The sequence below is a fragment of the Bos mutus genome, chromosome 4, assembly GCF_027580195.1.
Source record: "Bos mutus isolate GX-2022 chromosome 4, NWIPB_WYAK_1.1, whole genome shotgun sequence".
NCBI lineage: Eukaryota > Metazoa > Chordata > Mammalia > Artiodactyla > Bovidae > Bos > Bos mutus.
This window is the reverse complement of record NC_091620.1, coordinates 70,752,111-70,777,951: the sequence shown is the minus strand read 5'-3', so window position 1 is coordinate 70,777,951 and position 25,841 is coordinate 70,752,111. Positions and strand designations below refer to the sequence as shown.

Sequence of the window (25,841 nt, the reverse complement as noted above, 5' to 3'; positions counted from 1 at the left end):
GGCTTCCCTGTCCATCCCAATTCCAGGAGTTTACTCAAACTCATGTCCATTAAGTCAGAGATGCCATCCAACCATCTCAGCATCTGTCGTCCCCTTCTCCTCCCACCTTCAATCTCTGCCAGCATCAGAGTCTTTTCAAATGAGTCAGTTCTTTGCATCAGGTGGCCAAAGTATTGGAGCTTCAACTTTAGCATCAGTCCTTCCAATTAATATTCCGGGCTGATTTCCTTGAGGATTGACTGGTTTGATCTCCCTGCAGTCCAAGGGACTCTCAAAGAGTCTTCTCCAAACCACAGTTCAAAAATATCAATTCTTTGGTGCTCAGCTTTCTTTATAGTCCAACTCTAACATCCCTACATGACTACTGGAAAAACCATAGCTTTGACTAGATGGACCTTTGTTTGCAAAGTAATGTCTCTGCTTTTTAGTATGTAATCTAGGTTGGTCATAACTTTTCTGCCAAGGAGCAAGCATCTTCTAATTTCATGGCTGCAGTCACCATCTGTGGTGATTCTGGAGCTCCCAAAATTAAAGTCTGTCACTGTTTCCATTGTTTCCCCATCTATTTGTCATGAAGTGATGGGACCAGATGCCATGATCTTAATTTTCTGACTGTTGAGATTTAAGCCAACAACTGTAGGAATACACTGGTAGATAAAGTCTCTTTTAGAATTTTTCAATGAATTAAAGATATGGAGAAGGCTCCATAGGCAAGATTCAACTACTCTGATTATATCTGTGCCAATGCCTTGGGAGCTGAGGGATCTGCAGGAGGAAACTCACATACCAGCATTCCAGGAGATCAGGGTGCACATCTTTACAGATGGAGAAAGGAACAAAACTCGGCCCCTACCACTGGAGTAGCTCAAGTTCAAGAATAGAGGGCCCTGAGAGAAGGGTGAGAAACCACTGGATGCAAAACATTAGGGCATCATGAAACCAATTAAATGGGTGAAAATAACCAAATGCAAAAGAAACCAGAGAATATCGCACGAAGGAAGAGTAATTTGTTTCATGGCACAAGTTTGCGTGCATGTTTGTGTGCACAGTTTTGAGGGTGCTTGCATGTAAGTACATGCCAGATGGTAACATAAAATCTCTCTTACTGTCAGTCAGAGTTGAAGTTTTGAAACACATCTAGATTGACCATTGCCTCATGATAGAAGGTAGCTATAAAAAACCCAGGATTTAAAAAAATTATACACCAATCATTAATTTTTTATTCCCTAAATCGATACTAGAAGGTGTTACTATTCAAACTTTAAACACTCCTTTAAAGATTCTTTTTCTCATGTGGAAAGTGGGGTGGGTTGACAGAAAATCTTAAGTGACTTAAAAAAGAACTGTTCTTATGTGAAACCCTCAGAACATGTATCTCTATCCTGTGACACAACTTTAAAAGCACTTGGATAGGGACTTCTTGCTGATCCAGCAGTTAAGACGCTGCACTTCCATTGTAGGGGGGCATAGGTTCGATCCCCACTTGGGGAATTAAGTTCCCACATGCTGCGCAGTAGGGCCAAAAAGTAAAACAAAAACAAAAAAAACCAGCAAGTACCTGGATAAAGGTTGTCTTGCATTAGCATATGGGAAGATAAGCACTGTTTTAATACACGCACATGGAATAAACAACCAAATATGGGAGGCAGGACTATCAGAAATATTTATCTAATCTTAAACTAGCAAATTCCAAATCATGGCTTTTCCCATGCCTTTTAAAATAACTAGTTGGTTAATGTCCTCTAGCATGTTAAGATTCTGTGACTCGGGGCAGCATTTTATCATCCAACTGGGACTGCTGTGTTTCCATCTTACTCAGAGTAAGTAACTTTCAGTTCAGTTCAGTTGCTCAGTTGTGTCCGACTCTTTGCGACCCCATGGACTGCAGCACGCCAGACCTCCCCGTCTGTCACCAACTCCTGGAGTTTACCCAAACTCATGTCCATTGAGTCGGTGATGCCATCCAACCGTCTCTTTATAGGAGTTTTATTAAGGTTGTTTTTAATGGTACATAGAGATGACTGGAAGATCAGTAAGCTCAGTGCCTCTTAATCTTTCAACTTGTCCATATCTGGTAGTGCCAAACCCAAAGGCTTCCAAAATATTTAAATACTTATAAAAGGTTTGAGCTAATCCAAAGAAGATATCTGAAACACTTGTGACCTCACTGTTTCTGAAATCCAACTTTGTACACATAAGGCATTTGAGAAAAATACAAGTTCAGGCTCTTATGTTGGCATTAAAAATATTTTTGCCAAGCACACACAGTAAAAGTAAAAGATAACCCTCCCCTTTCAATCAACAACCTTAGGTTCTTATATTTCAAGTGCTATTATACCTGAATTTTCTACGAAGATCTTGGGTGACATAAGAGAGTGAAGCAACCTTTTAAAGAACATACTACTTATTGATTATTCTAGTTTCTAGTACTCAGTCAGTTTATAGAAAGCCACATGCCTGGATTCTCTTACCTATCTTTAGAAAGAAATATTAAAAAACATCACGCTCCAGGATATTATGGATAGCTGACATCAAGGCTTCCCATCTGGCATGCTTCAGTCACAAGTTGTAACTACTGTTGATCCCCTTGGCTCTCAGCGTTAGTCATCTTTTTGTACATATACATTTTCTATGTGTGCCATGATGTGAAAAGTTTGGCAAGTCTGGCTTACTGAATAAACAGCCATATGCACAACATCTTTTTATTTTCTAAAATCTGATACTTAAGACCTAGACATTAAGCTATTCAATGGTCCTTAAAATTTGAGTTGGTAAAAGGTCTACCTAAGTATTCAGCACTGAAAAGGATTTTCCTGTTAAATTGATACATTCTTAGATCATGGGTTTGAATTAACGCATTTTTCTTTTTGAATTGATTTCTAGGAAGCTCAATCCCGAATTTTGTGCTCAATTGCATTAGCCATGGTTACCTTAAAGCATCTACTACATTTACAGTCATTCTCTGCATTTCAACACTAAACTCGGTTCTTCAAATGCTCTAATAGTTTGTTTTTGTTTTTTTTAATGGCATGCAACCTATGACCTTTTTAGTAGACTGGGTTGGAAATCATAAATGAACCAATAACATTTTCAGAAAAAGATGTCTATATAGTTATGAACTGCCTGGTATTATTCAATATATTTCTGTAAGAACGGAGAATTTAAAAAATTCCCCTAGGAAGAGCATAATAAAAAATTTAACAGCTCAATCTTGTGAACTGCAACTGAACTGCAACACACACACACACACAAATTATTGAATATAACATTATAAATTTCTGGTTTGGATAACTTTCAAGATGAACCATATGAAAATGCCATTGTTTGTTGCATACCACAAAATGGTTGAATGGCAATTTCGTGTAGATCAACATGACTAGGAAAGGATTTATCTGCTAATAGGGTATGGTTATATTAACAGTGATAACAGAACTATGCCTCACCTGAATGACCTCAGCATTCGATAGGACTTTCCCAAATCAGATACTCTTCTGCAGAATGGACCCACAGCCAACTCCATCTGAAATATTAAAAGATATCCCATAGCTTTTTATATCAGAATCTTGAAGTGAACTGGGGACCCACTTGGATCACAGAAAGTTGTAGCTTGAAGTAAACTTAACTGGATCTGCACTGTAAGGCAGTTTTGAATGTCAAGTTTATTAAAAGGCAAGAACTTAGATAGCTTTTGCATTTATTTACTAAAAAGGTCATAAGGTAATTCCTTCAAGAATAGAAAAGCAGCTTTTGTTGTGTATGAGGAGAAGGTTTAGATTTTTTTTCTCCATTGAAAAATCAGAAAAAGAAATGTTCTCAAGACTGCCTGTGTGTCTGTACTTTAAGTGAGCATCACAAGTCTTTTTCTATTAAACAGAAATGATGACAGTTTTCACTGGCCTGGTGAAAAATGATTAAAAGCACTGACTCTGGAGGCAGCGCACGTGTGTCAGTTTCTGATCTACAGTGACTAGTTGTGTGGCTCTGGGCTTAACCTCTTTACGTTTCAAGTTCCTCATCTGTCAAACACAGATAATACCCGTCATAAAATTATGCAAACAAAATAGATAATTTCACAAAGCACTATGTGCACGGCATACAGTAAGTGCTTATTAAGTGTCAGCAATTACTATCATTAAAAAAAAAAAAATTTCCCCCTTTTAAATTGTTAGTGGATTAATTTGCTTCCTGACTGAAGAATTCAGCAACTACTACTTGTCTTTATTTTCCTCCTTTGACTGGAAATGTTGTCATTAATTGGAGTTTTAGGTTACCTGTTCTTTACCTACCAAGTGCATACGCAAAGTTTTTGCATATATGGCAGATGGTAAGCCATTTCACTATACTTGCTATGAACAGAGCTCTGGTAAAGAATAGTTTAGAAAATTTCTGAGAAAAGCCTGCGCCCTGGTAAATCAACATCTTTCTTCAAGAAAAACATATGAATGAAAAATGGGGTATCTGTCTTGCTGGCCATCTTTCTGAAAAACTGTTCATATCTTCTTGCCATTAGAAGACCATGGAGACGTACTCACTCATTTGAGAAACATTTTTTACTCCCTACTAATTATCAGGCACCAAACTAGACATGGAGATAAGAAGATGAATTAGACGGTCTTACCTCTGAGGAGTTCTCAAATTTATTGAAGAGGATAAATATTTATTTAAATAATATAATCTTCACTCATCTAGCTTATGAGAGATCTGTGTGTGTAAACACAGATGCACATGCAGATTGATTATTATTAAGAGAAACAACAAACAAGTGTGAAATCAGCTGTGTGAACTGAGTGTCAGGGGAGAATTACAAAGCAGCTTCCTTTCTTCAGATGGTCTTGAGGGTGACTCGTGACTGGTGGATTTCTCTCTCAGCATACAGAAGACACAGAGTGTACTGTATGTCCTAGAGGGAAACCTTACGTGGTCAGCAAACTTTCTAAAACACAAAAGAATAAGTAAATAAAAGGAGAAATCTGATGAAGAAAAGTCAGATTCTTTCCAATATTACAAGAGAGAGCAGTTTCAAGCCAATGTTCTTGAAGACAGTGGGCGATGGGCTGCTCCTTGGGACCTATTTAGTTTATTCACTAGATAGGAGTTTCTGGTTTCCTATAGAACGTGGTACTTATTTTACAGTGAGTACAAAGTAAAAATGTGGTTAACATGTACCTATGCCCGTCTGTTTCTCTGTGGAGGTGCATTTATAATGGTTTTTTACACACTGAAATTTGTCGATTTTTTTTGTTACCCCAGTGGGATTTATCATTTTCAAAGATTACAGCAAACAACCTTTGCTTTAGCACTTGAGCAGGACTGAATGTTAAATAAAACAGCTAGGAGAAAATTACAGTATGAGAATATGACCTCGAATGGCTGTGTCATCTCTGATGACTGCAGGAGACTTCTATGCCATATGACAATTTCAAAATGTTAAATGTTTAACATAAATTTTTCATCCATCAGGGACCCCTAGGGTACTAAAGACCATCTTCTTCTGCCAGAGTTCCACTAGACAATAAAGGCCATGCTTCTGAAGGGCAGGAGTGCTCCTTTTAGAGGCGTGACTCTGCCATTAGCTGTGGATACAAACGGCACCTGCAGCTGCCCCTCTCCAGCTCTCCTGTTTGGAGGCAACAAACAGTGAGCAGCAGGCATGGTTAACTAATTACAGAGCTGCTCCATGCCCACCACGGACATCTGGCTAACCACAGGGCATCTTCAGATACTCCTGGGCATTCCTGCCCTGACACTGTTCAGAAGAAAAGGCAACAGGAATTAGAATCTTGATTATTTGGGGATTTTTCCCCAAATTTATAATTTTCAGGCAAAAAGCAAGAGAGATATAAATATATATTTAAAGGGAACCAGAAATAAACAGAAACTGCTCAGAGTGCCACTGAGTAAATAATTTAATGCCAACGTCAAAAGTCATCCTTCTCTAGGGATTCCCTGGTGGTTCCGTGGTTAAGAATTTGTGTGCCAATGCAGGAGACACAGGCTCGATCCCTGATCTGGGAAGAATCCACATGCAGTGAACAACTAAGCCCATGCCACAACTATTGAACCTGTGCTCTAGAGCCCGGGAGCCACAACTTTTGAGCCCACAGCGGCATAGCCTGTGCTCTGAAATAAGAGAAGCCACCGCAATGAGAAGCACAGCAACTAGAGAAGCCCCCACTCGCCACAACTAGAGAAAAGTCTGCGCAGCAACGAAGACCCAGCACAGCCAAAAATAAATAAATAAAATGTTAATGTTTAAAAAAACCATCATCCTTCTCTCTGGGAAAGAAACACAACTGAGGAGCAGAGGGGAATGTGTGGTTCAAAGGACAGTGTGGACAGGTCCCCAGAGAGATTCTGAATCAGCAGAACCCCAGTGGCTTGGACAAGCCTAGTGCTTGAGGACTGCTGTGTGATTAGTGTAAACCCAGAGACCATGTGGTCACAGTAGGGAATTAATTACCATGAGGAAACCACCTCATGCCCATGACCTGATTCCTAAGGGGCTATGCACTGGGCACGTTCCTCATCATGAACCCACCAGATGGCTCCCTGAAAATATTTTCTCTTTCACCTGTGTAATGGTGCCAGTGAGGAGAAGTTAGGATTCCTACATAAATCTTTAAAAATATATCATTATCTGCCTTTGCAAAGTGGACTTGATGACAAATAATCAGTAATCCCAAACTACTCTCTTCTGAGTTCTTTCTCTTTCTGTTATTTATGCCAGAATAGCAGGCACTTTTATCAAAAGAACTTTTTTTGAAACCCATCAAGGATAAGTGTGTTCTTGATTCCAATAGCTGCTATGGTTTTGTTTAATTTTGAACACAAGTTGATAGAACTTTCAGTAATGAGGCAGCCAAAAGGCTTTCTAGTCCCAGGTGATGCCTGTCATGAATATAAATGTCAGGGTAATGCCATCTAAGTGTTTTGATTTACCTCAGAAAAATATTTCCAACCAAGTACAAAAGCTGAAGTAGAATATCACATAATTGTAGTTGTGGTAAGAAACTACATTAAATGAAATGAAGGCCCCAAACTCACTTTAATATTTGTAAAATATAGGGGAAGATACAATAGCTGGATAATATTTGCCAAAGCTATTGGCCATACCCACGACTAATTTCCAAAGTGCCTGTGCCTGTCATTCCACTGCCCACGACCCGCAGGGCTGGGAAGAAGCCACACAGTGAGGGGCAGGGTGTTGTGAAGCAGGGACATTGTCCAGGAGTGAAGGAGTCAGCCCACAGAGGGTGCAGCCACCAGTGTCACTGCACGGCTGGAAAACATACTCTAACACTGAGTAAGAGATGGAAAGCAGAGGTGGCCTTGGTGCATAATAAGTTAGTATATAATAACGACTGATGTGTTTCATTTATCTTAAGAGAAGGGACCTGGAAAAAGGTCTGATTTATGGGCAACATGTCTTCAGAAAGAAGGAAATGCCAAATAAAATTCTGAATGTGTGGTTCAAGGAAGGTAGAAGCTCAATCCTGCCCCTGGAAGCTAGGCATTTTAAGCAGGTGCAGGCTGCGATAGCAAGGGTCACAGGATAGCACTCTCCAGCTCCCGGGACTCATAAGGGGATATATCATTAAAACAAACAAAAAAAAGCCTTCTTCCCGCAGCACTCTCATGTCGGCCATCTCCTGCTCGGCTGCCACTCTAATTGGACTTGAAGTGCTGCCTCCAGGAAAGTGACTCAAGAACCAGCTGGAGCAGAATGCAAATAAACCAGTGGGGGAGGGAGCCCAGGAGAGAGAAGAGGACAGGGAAAGAAAAATAAAATGAAGGAGGAAAGGGGGAAAGAAGAACAGACACTCACTGGGGTACAGCTCACAGTGTTTTTAACAAATACGAGCAGGTCTTGGTACATCACTGTGCTTTCATGTGATAATCAGCCTGTAACCCCTGTAACCCCAATAAATTTGTCATACCCACAAGTATGACACGACATATAATTCTCTTTAAGCTGCAGTTTACTTGTAACAACAAAATGTATAGGTGCCTAAGAATTAAGTTGACAAAAATGGGAAAGGTAAAAGGAGCCACACAAAGGTGACACTTATAAGTATTCTCACGCTGAGGTTACTAAAGGCATATTTCACAAAGGAAGGCTCCTTACTCTGACTTAGTGGTCTCGGGCATATCATTTGGGGATGAAAATGACTAACTCTAGACCAATTAACATGCAGACAGCCTGGTTCTTGAAACATCAGGATATGTACCTTGTTGTAACTGCTGGGTGCAGAGGAGCCTCTAAAACCCCTGCCTGGTGTAAGTAGCCCACCACATTCTCTCCTGGGAGTAGGAATGATGAACCACGACTTGCTCCCAGATACACACAGGAATAAAGAGGAGGGACATTACAACTTGTCTACCTTTATAAACAGGGAGGATGGGGCACACCATTGGGAATAATCCATTTGGATTACTGTTTAGACCAGGAGGGCTAACAGCTTTCAAAGGCTTAAAAAATGAGTTCACCTTTGACATGCTATGTAAATATGAATTATTTGTTTCTAATTTTTTTTTTAATGAAAGTAGATGTGTGAGGTAGTTCTAATCTGCTTCTGATACTATATTTATAAGGCTTTTTAAAAGTCTGTCTAAAGGACAAAGAAAAAAAAAACCTTTCTATAAGAGCTGATTATTATTCTGCTATTTTAATGTGACTCTACTTCATTCACATCGGATAGTGTGGAATGACTTTAAGGCTGGCCGTGCATAAGAAAGGTATTCTTATTTAACAGATGAGGATCAAACAATCTACCTGGACCTCTGTATATGTAAACGAATTAGAACCTGCCCTGGAACGCTGAGCTGACCCTGGAGGACCACACATGTGTTGGGGCTCCTCTTTACATGAGAGCAGACTGTCCTTTCCCACTCTTTGAAGGATAAATTTCATTCTCTTCATTATTTTCCAACAAGGTTAATCAGTTATTCTTATCATTACTGACGTGGTAGAATAGTAAAATCGTCAGAAGGTCCCATATTATGAAAAATGGGAAATGCTACTTTACTGTGGAATGAGCTACTTATTGTACCCTGAACTATCAAAGAGGAGTGATTCTTTTGTTAAAGTAAAAAAGTATCTTGTACGAAAGTACCTTTAAATTCTTTCCTTTTTTACCTATTAAGTTTAGGTTTACTTTTCTTCATGTTTCAATTCTTTAAAACACTGAATAATACACAGATGGTCTTTTATTTAAATGGATAATATTGGAGTTGAAATATTTTCCCTTTTTACCTGTGCAAAATCAGCAGCAAGTCGCATTTTCCCACCTTCACCAAGAGGTCTAATGAGACTGGCGTTGCGGATAAAAAGTTCAATGGCTCTTTGGGCAATAGCTTCAGTGTTGTCAAAGACAAAATCCGAGCATTCAAAGTGTTTAAAGTAGTCACTCATAACTCTGACAATGAAACCTTGAAGCTCCTTCATGTAGAGAGAACAGGGAACATCAGGCTTTCCTGAATTGGGTAATGATCTGCAAAAGAAAAAAAAAAAAAAAAATCAGCCAGTTCACTAAAAGGCACTCTTGGACATTTCCTTTCCCCCTCTGCCTGCCATTTCACTCCTAAGCAATTTTTTTCCATAATGGTAGAAAAGGAATTGTTCATTTTTGTTAAGAGTTAAAAAGCATCATACATCGTTTAAATCTTATTTTAACGCCTGATTTAGGATGCTAGGAAGACGACTGAAGGAATCTTTGAATCTGTTTACTGAAAGACTATGAAGAATGAAACCAACAACCATCTGTCTTGGATGATTCACAGAACGCCTTACGCACTCTGACCTCTCAAGGACCCTTCCAGCTTTACAATTCTCCATCCACTCACATGGTTTGCCTGGTTAGTGAATAAATCAATATTAGATACTGAAACAGGATTTTACACTCGGTAGCAACAGAAAACACTGCCTTCCCCAAACAAATTCTTGGCAAAAATATCTCTGCTCTTGTGCTATTTAATCCAATCAGTCCAATAGTAGAATTCTGACTGTGGAACTGGTTATGTAACAATACACATGGTATGCAATTTTTTCCTCCCAGAAGATGTTTGGAAAGGCTTTAATTTGGATCAACAGATGATGCCAGCTGATGCTCCATGAAATACTATTTATAATTCATAAGTGTCTATAATTGCTCTTTAAAGAATATATGAAAAGAATGTGCAATATTTATAGGAAAGAAGAGTTATGTCAAAATTAGAAATCACCTGATATTAATTAGAGAGCCAATGAGATCACTGGCTATATAATGCTGTATCTTTCAAAAAATAAATCATATTCTGAGAATGATGTGGCGAAATTGGCAAAGGTTTAGGGAAGAACAACAGACATGATTCAAACGCCTAGAGCAAGAGAATGAGGTGAACTTAATTATTTTAAAATACAACAATGGTTATTATAAGTGGAATGCTAACTGAAGGTCTTGCATTTCCAGAAAGCAGATATAAATAGAGAAAACAAGCTAGGCTCTAGCAGGAAGAGATTTTCTTTGGGTGTAAGAAACAGCATCCTAACTATGGCAGGGCCACGGAAGGGGCCCAGTGGAACACTGGTGTTTGCAGTATCACGGGCCGGAGTGCTGCTTGGAACAGAGCAAAGGGACAGCCTCAGCAGGTGATGGCAATCTTCACATGGGGTTTGGTTTTGCCAGATTCAGACCATAATGGCCTATCTTTATTCAGATTTTATCAGTCTAAAAGGCTATATTGGGGGCGGGGGGGAAGGCACCAAATCTCTTTCTAACCTTCTTATGCTTTATCAAAAGCACTGTCATTATTTTGGTACTACTCTGGAGGACTGCTTTAAGAATTTTAATCTGGCCAGGTGATATGATTTCCTTGAGGACTGGAAAATAACTCACTAAAACAAGTTTCATAAACATGTGTCAACATAAGTAAAATGCTCTATTAGACAAAATTCTGAAATATGTTATCACCAATTTTCAGTGTGGATTAGAAGCCTGATTTAAATTTACTGGAATATAAACCTTGCCTGGCGATTGCTGAAACTCAAGTTTTCCCAGCTATGTCAAAAGTTTTTAGTAAGAGGTTCTCAAGTGATAAAGTGCAGCAGAAAGGTGAGCAGAAATGTCCGAGTCTTTGCAGTAAGAGCCCGCATAGAGGCAGAAGGCAGAAGGCCTGTAAACAAATGCACGCCTGAGAAGCAGCACCAGTCATTCTGGGGTCTGTGTGTGCTCTCCCTCCTCTGAGGCACTTGTCCACCACGTCAAGGGACCTAGGGTCCTCCTAGGGGCAACCTATCAGACAAAGGACCAATCTGGTTCACTGGCATTTAAGCAAACTAACAAAAACATATCTCTTTGGGAAACCAACTTTTAATAGCTGATCGGTTATCTGCAGGCACCAGCCGTGGCTCATTAACACAATTACTGAAGGAAGTATCTAACGACTCTTAGAACAAGCCTTTAAAAATTACTTCAGTTTTGCTTCCTTTGCAGAGGCAATGATGACTGGTCTAACTGGAACATTTCAGATCACTTTTGAACAAAATTCATGTATTTCCAAATGCTGGTAATCAGTAGTCTCATATTCCTATATCCAAATAGTACAGCATTTTTGTGTAGAACCCACTTTACCATTCTGTGCTTCACATTATTATTAAAAATAGACTGACCTTTTCACCTTTCAAAAGATACTTTCATAATGAAATAATAAGTGATCTGAAAAACTAAAAGAAGTGCAATAGTCACATAATTTTTCCATAAACAGATAGACCAATGGCTAGAAATTCAGTAAAGTAGGTACTCTATTAAACAACATGAATATAAAGAAACAAGGCAATTAAAAATAAAAATTAACTATAAACTAAAGAATATATATCTACATACAAAATATATGAATGTTTAGTTCTAAAGTATGTTTTTTAAAATCACTTTGAACATGTGCAAACTGTTTCAAATTCTCCAGTTTTTTAATACACTAAATCAAAACCATTTTACTTAAAAAGATTTCAGTAAACACTAAGCTAGGAACTATGATTTTTATTTTCAAAAACATAGATATGGATAAGCAGTTCATATATGAAATAGCTATGGAATAATACCAGTGTTTATGGAGTGTTTAGGAGTGATATGACCACATTAGACTGCACTAAGACTCTGAAGAAGGAAAATCATTTTTTTGCAGAGGGCTGGGCAGGATCTTCCCCTCAAAGCCAGAGTAGGAATCAGACTAGCAGAGCAATAGCGACAGGACATTTTATACAAGGAATACCATACCAACACCACAGGCTCAAGCACAGGCTATTTGTGAGAAGGAAGGAAAAAAACGTAATTGCAAAAACAAGATGGTACCAAGCGTCCTGAAGTATTAATAACAAGCTGAGTCCCACAGATGTTAATGGTTCCATGTCTGAATAACAGGAGACAAATGATGACAATAAAGACTGAAAAAAATCAGTTAATGGTGCACAACGAATAAAGTAGGATAAGGGTGGAGGCCAACTCCATCACGAGAGGAACAAGGTTCAAGATGGTCTAGATGGTAGAGACTTAGAGAGTAGAGAGTAGAGGTAGAGGTGGGAATGAAAAACAAATGCTATGAAGGTTAGCAAAACCTTTGGCTGGAAGTCATTACCCAGAAAAATCTTCTTGATGCATAGTGATGATGATAGCCTCAATGGCGTCACCCACAGAAGTCAGCAAGGGTTGCACAGCATTTCCCATAAGAACATAGATCGCCTGAAAAGAAGATTAAGAAGAGGCAAAATTTAAATAGATCAAACACAAAAAAATCTGAGGTGTGAGAAGCATTTTGACTAAAAGTTTTCACATTATATCAAATTCAGACTATACACAGTTTAACTATAATAACCCAACAGAAGTCTGCTCTTCTCATAACTGCTGTCAGTAATGATTTTTAAAGTTTAAAATATGTGGAACACAGCACTGAAAAATTTCAACTCCCCCACTTTTCTCATATTTTCAAAAAGTTTAACACTCAAATGAGCCTCTGGAGAAAGGAGAAGAGAAGGGTAATGTCACTTATGAAGCAAAGATAATATGAACACATTTTTTAAAGTTTCTGGAAAGACTGAGGCAAGACCAAAAGTAATTCTTCAAAACTGGAGCAACATCATATGCTTTAGACCAAACTGGATATAATAAATACATTAATGACTCTCAAAGGGCAGAACAGTTAGGCATTTCGTGAATCAGATTTCTATTTAGAGTTTGACGGCAATGAGTGTCAACCGGGGCAATTTTGCTCTGCAGAGAACACCTGGCAATGTTTAGAGACACTTCTGATTGTCATGGCTGGGGTAGGGGAGGGGTATGCTTCCAGCATCCAGTAAATAAGAGGACAGAGACACTGCTGAACACTCTACAATGCAACAGACAGTCCCCCATGACAAAGAACCATCCAGCCAAAAACATCAATAGTGCTAAGGTTGAGAAACTGTTCTACTGCAAAGTATACCGGAGAAGGCAATGGCACCCCACTCCAGTACTCTTGCCTGGAAAATCCCACGGACGGAGGAGCCTGGTAGGCTGCAGTCCATGGGGTCGCTAAGAGACACAACTGAGCAACTTCACTTTCACTTTTCACTTTCATACATTGGAGAAGGAAATGGAAACCCACTCCAGTGTTCTTGCCTGGAGAATTCCAGGGATGGCGGAGCCTGGTGGGCTGCCGTCTATGGAGTCGCACAGAGTCGGACACGACTGAAGCGACTTAGCAGCAGTAGCAGCGAAGTATACTCATCAGTTATGTTATGATCCTAGGCCACAGTTACGGTTTTTATGTGAAAATATGACTGGGCCTCAGTAAACTTTCAAAATCTATATTTTAAGTATATTATATATATATGCTTCAATCATGATTACATACAAGGAAGATGGATGACTTTGACTCATACAAATAATTGAAATCAATGAAAAAAGGTTAAACAGGATCCTTATTCATAAGATTCCTAAATGTCATCTCAAGCCTTAATTTGCTGATAAAAATAAAGATATGTATACAGGATTGACAGAGACATGGGCTCTGTGTTTTCTCTCTAAGCCTTCTGCCCCACAATCCCTTGGCTCTCCTTTCGGAAATAAAGGATGAAAATGAAACAAGATAGAAGAGACAGTGTTTGTGTGTACGCACACATACAGTGTGCCCTCAGGGAGCTCACAATCTAGTGACAACAGATAAGCTGTGGTGGTATCAGAGCTCTGAGAGCCAGGGAACATGGGCCGCTCAGTCATGTCTGACTCTTTGTGACCCCACAGACTGTAGCCTACCAGGCTCCTCTGTCCACAGGATTCTCCAGGCAATAGTACTGGAGTGGATTGCCATTTCCTTCTCCAGGGGATCTTTCCAACCCAGGGCTCAAACCTGGGTCTCCCACATTGTACACAGACGCTTTACCGTCTGAGCCACCAGGGAAGTTGATAGGGAACATGGGAGAGACATCCAAATTATACTTAGAGGATTAAAAAACAAAAGGTATTGCGCGAACTGAATTTTCAAAGGTTAAAATAGGTTAAAAGCTAAGTGTATGTGCTGGGAGGGAGGGTGTGAGACTGGGGGGAGCATATGTCAAAAGCACAGGAGCCTGGGGAAGGTTACACATTTGGGGAACTGTAAGGAGTTTAACAGAGTATGTGGTGGCTGCCGATGTGGAAGAGAGACAAAGCAGATATACTTTGTGCAGGCTGCTAAGGAGACAGGAATATATCCTGAAGGGACTGGGAAACCAATGATGGGTTTTAAGCAATGGGAAAAAAAACAAAACAAAACGTGGTTAAAGATTTGAATTTGGGAAAAATCATGCTGGGACAGCAGACTGGATACATTAGACTAAAGGCAAGAGGACATAGTAGGATGCAAAGTGGTGAGTGCCTGAACCAATCAGAGGCAGCAGGAACAGAGATGAGGAGAAGAGGTAGAGATGCTGGGAAAGAACAGAGGACTTGGGAATCAGATGGGAGAAATACGGAATGGAAAGACGGAAGGGTACACTCAGATTTTTTTCCTCCTTTAATGACTTGGTGGCATTATCAACTGAATGTGTAAATGCATAAGCAATTGGCTGATTTAGGGATGGAGGGAGGAAATACTGAGCTCAGTTTTGGACACAAGTTGGAAGGACTTATGGGGAAACCCACATGGGCTCTCTAGCAGGGACTGAGGGACTCACAGTTGTAGTTTCTAACACATTTTAACTAAATATGATTGTCTTTGGCTTTTAAGAGAGAAGATGAAGCCAAATGAGTCACTGAGATCCCAGAGGACAGTTCATAGAGTAAGGAATACCATTTTCATGTCATACAGAAGAGGAGCCCTTGACGGATTAAGAGGAGTAGGCTTCCCTGGTGGCTCAGAGGTTAAAGCGTCTGCCTCCAATGCCGGAGACCCGGGTTTGATCCCTGGGTCAGGAAGATCCCCTGGAGAAGGAAATGGTAACCCACTCCAGTATTCTTGCCTGGAAAATCCCATGGACAGAGAAGCCTAGTAGGCTACAGTCCATGGGGTCGCAAAGAGTCGGACACGACTGAGCAACTTCACTTTCACTTTCACTTCAGTACTAATTTAGTAGATGTCACGTGCTGGATACTGTGCTTTGGGTTTCACAGGTAACCATGCCACTGAAAACTCAATTGTTCCTTCCTCTAAGAATTAAGAGAATCTCTAACTTACTGATGCGGAATTTAAAGTAATTTATAGACAGGGAAACTAAAGTCAAGTTAAGGTTATCCAAAGCCATCAAGTGGAAAAGCTGGGATTTTCTAGGTGCATTTGACTCCAGTGAGCTTTTGGTTATTCTTTGCCACTGGGCAGAGAAGTAAGAAGAGATCCTGGAATATAGTGAAAATAAATAGACAGGAGATTTCAAGAAGGAAGGGCAAGTTTTCTACACAGTATGAAGGAGTGAGTGCCTAACTACAGATCCTCCTACATATAATTGTGGAAAAATACCAAAAACAAAACAAAAAACCTACTGGAGGCTTCTGGAGATGGAAAAAAAAAAGCAAGTAGTTTTAGAGGAGTGTGGAAATATATAACAATCAGAAGAGAGTGAGTTTTCCTTTTTTTGTGCCTCTGCAATGAGAGTGACTAGTCATGGTAGTGGCAAGCCTAGGTGGCTAAAATGCTGAGAGAAAATCAAACCAAACCTTTCAGGTCTTTCAGGTCAAAGGAACAAGGGAAGGGGCCGTGGTTCAACCAGGGTTGCTGAGAGTAAGGGGGGAACTTCAGAGAGGAGAGAGCCACAGAAGAAACAAGCCTATTTTTCCACGTGTGAACTCAGCACTAGTCTTCAGCTGATTCAACCATGTGTGTGCAAAGCAAACAACAAGTGGCTTGCAACTAAGGCTTAAAGAACTGAGATCTTCAACATGGCCAACTGCAGATCTGAAAGTGTACAATCTGAGTCTCAACAAGCTACTTATCTGCTAAAGAAATGGTCAACATGTTTATAGGAGCAATATATAAAAATACTGAGTCTACAAAACATACTGTTTACATTGTCTAGGATATATTAAAATGACTAAATAACAAAAAGCTAGGAGACGGTTGGATGGCATCACCAACTCGATGGACTTGAGTTTGAGCAAGCTCTGGGAGCTGGTGAAGGACAGGGAAGCCTGGTGGGCTGCAGTCCATGGGGTTCAGACACGACTGAGTGACTGAACTGAACTGAGGAGATGTTATCAATTCTAAAGGGAAAAGACAATCAATAGTTGCCAATCCTGAAATGATCCACTCTACAGTTATCAGGCAAGAACCTCAATGAGATAAAGAAAAAAATGCCCATCATAAATAACAGGAAATCTCAACAGAATGATTCAAAATGTAAAAAAGAACCAACATGGAAATTTTAAAATAAAAAACAGATACCCCATGCAAGTAGATGTAAATATACTTCAATTAACGCAAAGTTTCTATATTTACATGACACGGTACAATATTAACTCTAAAAGACTGTGGGAAGTTAAGAATGCACATATCCACAGAAGAACAATGGGAAAAAAAATCACAAAGAGATATAGACATAGATTTAAGAAATAAATTTAAGTGAAATTAAAAAAAATGACAATCAAATAATCCAAAAGGTGGCAGAAGAGGAAAAGAGGAAATAAGAAAACAAAGGGAGCAAACAAAAAACAATAAAACTATACACCTAAATAAAACCTTATTGATAATTGTATTATGTTAACAGACTAAACACTCCAATTCAAAGGCAGACATTATGGGAACAGACAAAGGCAAAACCCAACTCTATACTCTACAAGAAATGCATTTAAAAACTAAAGACACAGAGGAGCTGAAAGTAAATGGACAAAAGAAGATACATCTTCTGTAAACATTAAGAATAAAAAGATTGGAGTAATTTATTATCAGATAAAATAATGCATGATAATAAGTATTAACAAAGCCAAAGAAGGATATCTCATAATGACAAAAGGGTCAGTTCATCAGAAGGCATAAAAATGATAAATACTTACAGAAAAGAGCCTCAGCACAATTAGTTACATAGCTTCAAAACTGAAGAGCCAAGAATCAACAGAATGGAAGGGAGATAAAAGCAAGTCCACAATCATGGAAAATTGTAACTCGTATCTTTCAGCAAGTGATAGAACCACTATCAAAATATCAGTAGAGGCACATGAAATCTGAACACATCACTACACTTTGACTTAACAGATATTTACAAACATGATACTAAACAACTGAGGATTACAAGTTTTTATCAAGCATACATGGTTCATTCACCAAGACAGACCACATACTAGACCATAATACTTAATAAATTTAAAAGGACTGAAATCATACAGAGTATGTTTCCTGATGATAACAGAATTAAATCAGAAATCAATATCACAAATCAACTATATTTCAATAAAAAAGTGATAAGCAAGAAAAAAGAAATCAGTAAGATATCTAGAAATACCGCAAATAATCAGAAAATTTTTTAAATGAATCGAAGAAATCACAAAGGAAATAAAAAATATTTCAAAATGAATGAAGATAAAAGCATGCCATATGAAAATTAAAGTTCAAGAGAAGTTTACAACTTTAAATTTAGAGGATGGGAGGGGTCTAAAAATCAATGGTATATGGTCTCCAAAAAACAAACAACAAAAGGCAAAGAAAATTCAAAATAAGAAGGAAATTAAAAAATCTAAAATCAGAAATCAGGGAAATAGAAAGACAAACAGTAGATAAAATTAATAAAGCCCAAAGATGTTTCTTTAAAAAGATTATGAAATTGGTAAACCCATGACTAAACTGATTGTAAAAAGATAAGAGAACACAAATCATCAGTAAGAAAAAGAGGTTATCACTTATAGGTCCTATAGACTTTAACTAGACAGAGAATATCATATACAGCTTTATTCTGACAAATTAGGTAATTTAGATGAACAGACAAATACCTAAGAAAGAATCAAAGAATCAAAGCTCAATCCAGAAAAAAAAAAAAGATTATCTGAATAGCCCTCTATTAAACAAATTAAATTTGTAGTTATAAACTTCCTATGAAAAAAACCTACAGGCCCAGATGGCTTCACTGGAGAACTGTATTAAGCATTTAAGGAGAAAACAATACAAATTCTACACAAATTCTTTCAGAAAATAGAAAAGGAGGAAACAGTTTCAAAACCAGACAAAGAATTACAAAAAAGAAACCTATATACCAATATCACTTATGAATACAGATACAAACATCTTCAACACTTATAAGTAAATCAAATCCAGAAAGAAATACATTAAGGGGGTAATACATCATGATCGAGGTTGGTTTGATATTTGAAAAAAAATTCAGTATTTTATTAATAGAATAAAGAGGTAAAACCATGTGATCATTTTAAACAGAAAAGGCTGTTTGATGAAACACCACTTATAACTTTAAAAAATCTCATTAAATCAGGAATAAAAAAGAAACTGTTTAATCTGATAAAAGCCATCTGAGAAGATATCCTACTTCAAATAGTAAAATAAATACTCAGTGCTTTTCCCTACGTGAGAAAGAAGCAGACAAGTCCACTCTCATCAGTTCTAGGCAACGTGGTACTAGGTGTTCTAGCAGGTGAAAAAAGCGTGGAAAGCAGGCATCAAGATCAGAAAGGAAGAAATAAAACTGCCTCTGTCTGTATTATAGTATGATGGTGTAGTCAGAGAACTTTACAGTCAGGCGAGGTTTCCAACTCATGGAAAACATAAAACAGATAAGACAGCATTATGGAGAATGCCTTCATGGAAAGGATGGGCACAGGACTGATAACTGCCAGAGGAAACTGAGAAAGGATGTTAGATTATATTTCACAAGCTCTTTACAAAACAGTGCTTTTTTGGTAAGGGAAGTACTTACCTAAAATAACTAAGATTACAAAAATACTGAAGTCCTGACAATACAAAATATCTCAATATAAAGAATATCAAACCCACACAATAAAAACTTATATAAACTTAGTAATATATTCACTATCTGTGCAAGATGATCTCAGTAATAAATGGATCAGAACTACTGGCCTAAGGTGTTTAAAGCTCCTTATAGCTGAGGTGGTTATAATGAAATGACTGTAAATGTATAATCATTAATTATGTCATTGATGACATAGGAGTTAATGCTGATAATATGAGATGATGAACTTTGAACCTAAAATAACATTTAATTTTGGATAAAATCTCAACAAGGTAGAGAAGACTACTATGTGTCTTTATATTCTGTAATAAGTAAAAAAGTATGTTTAATATCTTTTCCATCAAATAATAAAAGCATGGAGATTTTTGGTTCTTGGGTTGCGTTTATGCATCATAACATCCTAAATCAAAGTGACGTAGTAAGCTTCCTACAGTCTTAGGAAAATTCAAGATTCTCTTTTTCCCTTTGAGTCAGATGATTCTGTTTGTTCTTCACTTATTATGCCATAAAGATTTTTAATGAAATTTAATTAAAAAGCAAGGTCAAAACTGTTTCACTGAGGTCTGTTAACATAAGCAATTCAGTCCGTACTTGGCAGGGTCACTGCAGGAAGGCTTTGGACTGACTGCATCTTCTCTTACTCTTCTCAAGGCAAAACTTACGTTAGTACATTAAAAAGTGGGAATGTGCGCTGGCGTCATACCTTACAGGTACACAGAAGAGTTTCCCAGCCTTGGCATTATTGAGATGTGGGGCCTGGTAATTCTGTGTTATGAGGGACTGTGCACTGCAGAATGCGTGACAGAATCCCTGGCACGAGAGGCCAGTAGCACCCTGCTCCCGGTCATGATGATCAAAAATGTTTCCAGATATTGCTCAATGTCCCGAGGGGACAAAATTGCCTTGATGGAGAACCACTGCTTTGCTGGGATAATACCGGGCAGCACTGCCCTAAGACACAGTGAATATTTATAAGACTCTTGCTTCTCTCGCTTATGATACAATTATCATAACTGGGACACAACCTGTAGACACCAACAGGGTCTATTTTTAAATTCTAGAAAATATAAACACACAAGTAGCCTCTCTCTTTAGGATAATCATCAACATGCTACTTTTGGCATATGGAGAAGATTCTGAATTATTTTTAAATGTGACATCTCCCACTCATCCAAACAATTCTAAAACTGACTCTGATCTACAGAGTCAAAGATTAAATTAAATTCTTTTACCTTTAGGGCTGAAATTATAGTTTGCTCAGCTGCTGGTGGGAATGAGCTCTGACTGGAAACCACCTAGAACAAATCCAGTTATATTTTGAGAAAGTTATCTATTTTTATAAATACTAATTTTGATCATAACATGATAAAGCTGTTTTCACATTATCATTACTTTAGAGTAGCATCTCATACGTGTTTTAAAAGTCCATTAGTATGCAGTAGGTAGGATAGGTTTTTAAATGTTTTCCTGTATAAAGCAATTATCTACTTGAAATAATTAAAACATTAAGAATTTTAAAAGCTAGCTTTCCTTAATGATATAGTTTTAACTTGAAAAGATCAGTTTAAAGCCATATTTATTTATTTAAAAAAAATCACTTTTTCTAAGTTGACTATAATGTCAAATATTTCCCTTTCTACAAATCAATACCAACACTATGAAAATTCTGAAAGTATCAACGAAGACATTTAAATCAGGCTAATACAACTTTTCATTGCTTGTGAGTCTGCAGAGTAATAATGAAAGGAAATGGAAAATATGTATTCTTTTTATTTACTTTTGTTATTTACTTTTCTGACATTTACCTGTTAATAACTCTTTAAAAATATATTTTGTTTAGTGTACCAAATACACAGTTTGGAAACCCCTAATTGATCAAAATGACTTGCTCAAAAATTTAAGTAAATGGAAAATACACTTACAAGCAAGTCATTACAAGTATTCTAAAATACCATCTAGCATATAAAAGCTCATACTTGAGCAACCTTGAGTACCTCATGCATTTTATTTTTTATTTTTTTTCAAGAAATATGTTTATTATTCTTATATTTTGACATGTTCTATAGTTGCCTCTGGATTTTTTTCTTTTTCTTTCCCTCCTCCCCCTTTTCCCTCTATGTTGTTGCAGTTGTTGATTTTATTAGTACTATTAAATCTATTTAAGTTTTAAACTAACTGTACAGGCAAATAATAAAGGCCAGGAACAAAGACTCTTTAGAAAGAGTTCAGTCCTCAGCTTAGTTTACAATCACATTTTCACTGTATTCCTTGGCAAAAAACTAAATAATAATTCATGATTGTCTAAATTCGAGGCAAGAAGAAAGAACTTGAAATTAAGTCAATAGAGCTTAATTAAAATAAAGGTTACCTTTGTTACTGATTGGTGCAACTTATATAGTGAATTTACTACTGCCACATTTCTTCTCTGTCCTTCGGTAAGAGGTCCAATCACCTGACTTGCATCCCCTTGTGTGGAGAGCTGTAAGAATTCAACACAAAAAGATATTACCAAAATGACAGCTCATATTTAACTGGGGGGAAGTTTATGGTCCTCTGACAAAGCGAATGTTAACTGAAAATATTCAAGTCAAGCTCTGGACCTCAGGCATAGCCAGGAATCTCTGTAGAGATAACATGATGAGCCTAGAAGCCTAATTAGTCTCACACAGGAAGAACACCCTTCATCAGTCCTTCATAGCTGGTGGACTCCTCAGGCAAGTGTGACCAAAAAGTCCAGGATGTGCTGTTATTCTGATACATCAGCATAGTGTTTCTGAGGAACACCTTCTGCCAGCCATCTTTTTTTCTATTCAAAAACTCAGGGGAAAAAACCCATCCCCCCAAAAAAAGAAAAAAGAAAGGAGAGAGGGTGGGAGTAATAAAAATAAACCTACATCCTATTTGACATTTGACAGTTGTAATAGTCTAATGAAATGAGAGATAAACAGAGAGCACTACACTCTTTATTTTGTAGATTAAAAAGAAAGTTGTGTACTATTATACTGTGTATGGATGATCAGTAGAAGTGGTACTAATACATGCATATTAGGGGAAAGGACATGAAATTTTTATCGAATCAAATCTAAAACTATTATAGTCCCATTTAAGAAAAAAGCCCACGTATAACCATTCTCATATTAATCAGATTTTAATCCAATCCTCTTTAACAATTATTAAAGGTCAATTAAACTTGATTATGAAAATAAAACATGAGGAAATAAGTATATAGGCGGATGCACATATCAAATACGAAAAACTGACCATTTAGGAAACAGACAAAACTAAGAGCATCTTCCCTTTGTTAAAATGAGACAAATAAAATATGAGTGAAAGAAATACTAGGTGTTCTACTCTCTTTGATACTCACACATACATTTTCAAAATTAAATTCAATTCCCACTTTTTCAATTCCTACTTATGGCAATAATATTTAATTTCAAAAATATAAAAACTCCAATTAGAATAAAGAGAATGATCCCTCATTAAAGTTTTAATCCATGATGATGGTTTAAGTCAACATAAAGCTTTCTGACATTAGGTTAAATAATTTCAAGTTATTTTGCCTTTCCTCATGGACAAATAGTTACCAAATTATTATCAAGTTGTTTTCTAAACAGTCTTTTGTAAGTTGGTGGGTTGAAAGAAAAAAAAATGTAGTATTTTCCCTATAGAAACCATGTTAAAAAATCAATGGTTAGACCTCAGATGAACTCACATAGTCCAGTTTAATCTACAGTGTGGTGAACTAAGACTAACAGAAGCCTGAGCTCCCAGAAGAAGGCAGATGATGGGCTCCACGCTATGGCGAGGGTGAGGGAAGGCACCCAAAACCACTGTGGAGACTTCAGTGGCAGTGGTATTAATGGTTACAATAGACTCAGGGGGTTAGATGCTAAATATGTATTTCATTATAACAGGCATTTAAAATCTGTGAGTTCTAGCTCTACACTTTTAAAACTCCAATCTCTCTTGAGATTTTCTCCAAATAATTTTGAAATACTAACAAAGAAATGGGAAAAGAATTTCTCTGATGTTATCCTATTTCCACTTATTATATGTATTCCATATTTAATAAAGAGGCTCACTGCTAGTAATGGGTGGAGACCATTTTATTACTACTAAGAACTAATCATACTTACAGGGTTTAAAAACAGACAGAGGCCCACTTTACACCTATTAGGATGCTTTAACAAAAAAAGATAATAACAAATGTTGGCCATGAAATAGGAAACTCATATGCATTAATAGTAGGAATTTAAAATGGAGCAGAGGCTCTGGAAAACAGCCTGGCCATTCCTCAAAAGTAAACAGAAGTGAAAACATATCCAGCAATTCAACTCTTAGATATATATACACAAAGAAATAAAAAGTACATTCACACAAAAATGCGTACACAACTCTTCACAGAATCATTATTCCATAGCATAACAGTCTCAAAATGGAAACAACCCAAATGTCAACTCTAGATGGATAAATAAGATGTAGAATATCCATACAATGGAACATCCCTCAGCAAAAGAAAAAAAAAAAAAATTAGTCCAACTAAAAATTAGTCCCTAGCTAAGAAGATCACCTGGGTTTCCCTCCAGCATCACTCCTGTCTAATCTTTTGGGGGAAAGTAATTTCAAACTTACAAAATGTTACAAAAATAAAAACAGTGTAAGGAACACACATTTATGCTTTACTCAGATTTACCTGTTGCTAACACTTTATCTCATTTGCTTTATTATCCGTAGTCTCTTTCCCCCTTTCATACACATATACACACATGTGTGAGTATAATTTTTTTCTGAATCATACATACATTATGGCCCTTTGTCCCTAAGAATTTTTATTTCCTAAGCATAGTAGTATTCTATTATAAAAGCTCAGTTCAGTCATCAATTTCTTAAGCTCACAATGATACAATTCTTCTATCTGTAATCTGCCATGTTTTCAAGAAATTCTGGTTTCTTTTAGTGAGAAGTGGTATTAGAGACCAAGACCTGGGCCCTGGGTGTGTTTGTTGCTACTTACTGCTACAATAACTCTTAATTAATTCAATATTTTTTAAAAAATGATTATTTGAATACCCTGGACTCTTACTTAGGTCCTTGTCTTCTTCTCCATCAGGTTATAAGAGCTATATAATAAATTCCCATATACTGATAAACTAGACTTCACAATTAACATTCTATAATTTGTTTTATATCACATGTGTGCATGCTAAATCATTTCAGTTGTGTCTGATTTTTGGCAACCCTATGGACAGTAGCCCCCCAATCTCCTCTGTCCGTGGGATTCTCCAGGCAAGAATACTGGAGTGGATTGCTGTGCCCTCCTTCAGGGGATCTTCCAAACCCAGGAACTGAATCCATGTCTCAGGCACTGGAAGGCAGGTTCTTTACCACTTCCCTGGTGGCTCAGATGGTAAAAGTGTCTGCCTACAACTCAGGAGACCCAGGTTTGATCCCTGGGTTGGGAAGATCCCCTGGAGAAGGAAATGGCAACCCACTTCAGTACTCTTGCCTTGAAAATCCCATGGACGGAGGAGCCTGGTAGGCTACAAGTCCCTGGGGGTCGCTGGACATGACTGAGTGACTTCACTTTCACTTTTCTTTACCACTAGTGCCACCTGGGAAGTCCTTTATATCACATGCCTATCATCTATCCTCAACTCATTTTTTTAGACATCAGTATACTTCACCCCTAAACACTATGCATGCATATAATTAATTGGCATTCAATATTTACTTTCAGGTTTCTTTTTACTTTTAAGGTAAAATTTATATAATGTAATGTAGACAGAGTGTCATTAGTTTTAATAAATTATTTTATTTGTGTAACACTAACCACATCATTCCAGGAGGGTCTTTCATCCCAATTTCCACTCAACACCACTCTTCTGGTTTGGTAAGTCTTAACTTTTAAGTGGGGCTACATTCACAGATAATATGGAAGGATACCTTTAATGAGTTCCAAAGATATATTTCACATATCAGCCAGTCTTTTACCAGTTCCTGCTACCTCCTGTGTATTCTTCTTGGTGAAAAATTTTATTTTTACTAACACATATTATTTTGAAAACCACCAAAAGTAATGAACAACTTTTTTCTAACATTTTATTATGAACACTTAAGACGTACAATGAACACCAATATACTAATTAGATTCTATAACAGCATTTTATAAACTTGCTTATCTTATTCATGTCTCTATGCATTTTATATATTTGATGCATCTCAAAACAACTTATAGGCATCATTATATTTGTTACCAATGACTTCATCTCATTGATCAGTTTTGTCTATTCTATATCTTTATATAAAGTTTTTGTGTATATAAGTATAAAGCTTCTTTCAGCATAGTATTACTGGTTTTCATCCATTTTTGTCCCTATCTATTGCTATGTCCTATTCCACTATATGAATTTACCTGATTTTATTTTACCCATTCTCTTACTGTTTCTAA

At 37.4% G+C, this 25,841-nt stretch overlaps 1 protein-coding gene across 3 annotated transcripts in view; it reads right to left on the bottom strand.

Moving 5' to 3' along the window:
- Positions 1-25,841, bottom strand: part of COG5 (component of oligomeric golgi complex 5) — a 277,335-nt gene that overhangs the window by 23,636 nt on the left and 227,858 nt on the right. For all 3 annotated transcript variants that reach the window (XM_070369612.1, XM_070369611.1, XM_005901432.3), the window contains exons 15-19: positions 21,759-21,869; positions 20,623-20,685; positions 12,610-12,713; positions 9,254-9,491; positions 3,444-3,520 (exon numbers count right to left, since the gene is read on the bottom strand). In XM_070369612.1, the coding sequence (XP_070225713.1) occupies positions 3,444-3,520; positions 9,254-9,491; positions 12,610-12,713; positions 20,623-20,685; positions 21,759-21,869 (593 nt within the window). The remainder of the gene's footprint in view (positions 1-3,443; positions 3,521-9,253; positions 9,492-12,609; positions 12,714-20,622; positions 20,686-21,758; positions 21,870-25,841) is intronic.